Source organism: Terrapene carolina, unplaced genomic scaffold, assembly GCF_002925995.2.
Source record: "Terrapene carolina triunguis isolate 2854851 unplaced genomic scaffold, T_m_triunguis-2.0 Scaffold926, whole genome shotgun sequence".
Taxonomy (NCBI): Eukaryota; Metazoa; Chordata; order Testudines; family Emydidae; genus Terrapene; species Terrapene triunguis.
The window spans coordinates 6385607-6388898 of NW_020665277.1; the positions used below are offsets into that span (position 1 = coordinate 6385607).

Here is a 3292-nt window from a genome sequence, read left to right on the forward strand (position 1 = left end):
TGGGCAGGACTTTTTCAACAAAGCGTTTTTTTCATTGGAAGATGCTGATTTGTGGAAGCCAGAACTTTGCATGGGAACAGAGCAGTTGCGATCACATTTGGACTGGGAAGGTTTCTCAGGGGCAGAGTGGCATTTCTCAGCCCACCCCCACATAGCCCAGTGGTTAGGAAACTCTTCAGGGACATGGGAGACCCTGCATCGACTCTTACCTAGCACTTGTCTTCACTTGCTCGCAAAGCACTTTACCAAGTATCATTATCTCCCCTGGGTAGATGGGGAAACTGAGGCAGAGGGAGGTAGGGAAATGACTTTGCAGGCTCACCCAGAAGGGCAGTGGCCTCCTGCGTCCTAGTCCAGAGCTCTCGCTCGGCTACCGGGCCCAGTTTGGGGCTGTGGATACAGCAGCCCTTGCTTTCTAAAGTCAGGCTGCTTGTTTTTGCAGTTCCTGGCTCAGGGTTTCGTTGGCGGTGAGAACTGGGCCGTCTTCCAGTGTTAATCAAAATCTAGCCTGGCCTGACGTGGCAGCCAGTTGGACACGTTCGAAATCGCCACCCAAATGGTGCGATTTCTGCTTCCGGTTCCACTGGCACCGCGGTGTGTTTTGGAGAGTCAAGGTGCGTGCTGCCACCTGACTGTCCTGCCCCACGCGTAACCATCTGACACCGGCTGGGAGGTGTCCTTGCACTTGATGGTTTGTTTTTAGGTGCAGCTTCCACTGTACCTGGGATTGGTTTTTACTCCCTGCCTTTGAAGCGTTGCTGCACGTGTTAAACAGTGGACGGGTTTTACCCCACAGGAGGCTGCATTTCCATGGAAAGCAAAATGCAGCCCTGGGGGGTGGGACACCCTGCCTGTTGCCCGCTATGGGATGACCCCTCTCCCTGGCCTCTTCCCCCTTTGGGTTTCCTACAAGGGAAAGAGATTAGTCCTCATCTTTGCAAACAAAACGCCTTTGGCCAGGGCAGGCTTGTTAGGGAAGGTAACAAGTGATTGAGTGACTTTTTGGTGTAGGCCAACTGCCCACTCTGCAGGTATCTAGCCGGGCTTCAGGGAGGGCGCAGGACTGGAACCGTCGCACCAGCACGTGTTTCCTGTAACTCTCTCTCTGTTTCACGGGGACTTTCCAAGGGAGCTGCCATCCTGGTCGGGAATCTGCCATCAAAATGTTGTTTCCAAGGAAAATGCACTTTCCGCAAAAAATTTATGGAATTTTACCAATTTTTTTTTTAAAAATTTCCCACTGGGGAAAAAAGAAATCTAAAGAAAATATTTCAGCTTGGGTCAATTCGACATTAATCTATGTCTGCCTGAGCTCCTGTGGGGCCTCATGGGAGTTGTAGTTTGGGTGCCTCATGCCTTCATTCTCCTCTATGGGCCTGACTGGACTACATCTCCCATGAGGCACTGCGGCAGCTCAGTGGGCACCGATTCCCACGGAACCAAGCCGAAATATGCTGATCGGAAGTGCAGACACGGAACATTTCATACCGAACTTTTTTTGGAACTTTCCATTGTTTCGATATGTCAACTTTTTCTCCTGATTCAGGACAAAACAATATTGGAATTTCCCTGAGGCCAGGCTTTCTGGCCAGCTGGAATAACGCAGTGATGTACAAATGCCAGTGGTGTTTCGAAGCTGGCACAGTGTTTACCGCTGCTCCTTTCAGCTGTGCTGCTAGGGAGAAGTAGGCCCTGATTCAAGAGAGTATTTAGGCACAGGCTTAAGATCAAACCTATGCTTGTCTTATTAAAATTAGTGGAATTTAAGCACTTACCTGAAGTGAAGCAACGGGGTCGCCAACCTGAAGCTTTCAAAAATCATGAATCAGGCTCGGAATAGCGTGAGATGGGTTTAAAAAATCTGGAGATTTTAACCAAGTAATTCTTTAGGTCACGTTTTCCAGCTTTTCTCTGCAACCAGGAGAGCTAGAAATATACTTTAAAAAAAGTTCAAGGTGAAATTCTTGCCTGATCCCAGGACTCCTGAAGTTGTGGCCTAAATATACGGCGAGGATCGGCAACCCCGAGCATGTGTTCAAGCGCTTTTCTGAATCAGGGCCTTAGTGTCTGGATAATATTCCCAACACTCATTTCTCCAGTCGGCCAGGCACTGCTGCGTCACTTTCACTCAGTTCAGTGACAGGTTATTGGCATGACAAGTGATACAAGCATAGAGCTGTAGGCACAAGCCTACAGGGCTTCTTGTGAGTTACGTCTCCACCTACTGGGCACAGTGGTTCGAGTGCTTTCAGCTCGGCCAGGCTGTCCTACTGCTGGGGCTGCTGCAACATTTCATAACGTGCCAGAGCTTGGGGCAGAAATTGGTGCCAGTGGCCATGACGGCGCGTGGCTCCCCTGAATGAGCCGGTTGTGTGGGACGCGGCTCGTCAGTTTCCCTTGAGCGTCCCAGGGAGATGCTGACGCTCACATGTGCTTTTCTGCAGGGGCCCTTTCCCCGTAACCGAAGCCAGAGCAGCTGTGGCAGGCCCGGAACATGACCTCCACCCCTGACTACGATCACTTGGAGATTCAACAGCAGTACGGCCGGATCAACGCGCGCTGGGAAGCCTCGGACGATGAGCTGGACAATGACAACAGCTCCGCACGGCTCTTCGAGAGATCCCGCATCAAAGCTCTGGCAGGTACCGCGCTTACCTCCTCCGGGCGCTTGATAGCGTCGTCCCCCCTTGAGGGCGCAGCACCTCCCAGATGGAGCCCTTCTGGGCCTCTTCTTTGCTGCACCTTTGGAGACTTTGAGCAGCCCCATTGACTTAAAAACTGAGCACGTGCTTTGCTGGCGAGAGGCTGCTTTGCTGAGTTGGGGCCCCAATAACACAGCGGACGGGGTCTGGGCGGGGTACAGAAGAACAGACCCCCTGAGCCCAGCTCAGGGGACAATCAGGGTTTCCCTTGGGTAGAAGAACTCTGGGGGGCTGGGAGCTCTTCCATAAGTGGAGCACATGCCACTCCCGGGGTTGGATGGTCAGTCACTGGCTGTTTGAACTAAACGCTGCCCTAGGGGTGCTGGAAACTTACTGGGGTGGCATGTAGCCATCTGTAAGGCTCCAAGAATCTGCCTGGGTCTCTAGGGCTGAGGAGTAGCACAGACATAGGCGCCAACTTCGTGGGTGCTGCAAAAAAAAAAAAGTGGGTGCTTGGCACCCACCAGCCACAGCTGTTCAGCAGCCCCGCCGATCAGCTGTTTGGCGGATGGCGGGAGGCTCTTGGAAGGAAGGGGGCGGAGCGGGGTGGACAGAGGCGGAGCGAGGGCGGGGCCTCAGGAGAAGGGATT

At 52.8% G+C, this 3292-nt stretch overlaps 1 protein-coding gene across 4 annotated transcripts in view; it reads left to right on the forward strand.

Moving 5' to 3' along the window:
• Nucleotides 1-3292, forward strand: part of SPTB (spectrin beta, erythrocytic) — a 120229-nt gene that overhangs the window by 36150 nt on the left and 80787 nt on the right. For all 4 annotated transcript variants that reach the window (XM_026660977.2, XM_029913787.1, XM_029913789.1 and 1 more), the window contains exon 2: nt 2445-2642. In XM_026660977.2, the coding sequence (XP_026516762.1) occupies nt 2495-2642 (148 nt within the window). In that variant the 5' untranslated portion in view covers nt 2445-2494. The remainder of the gene's footprint in view (nt 1-2444; nt 2643-3292) is intronic.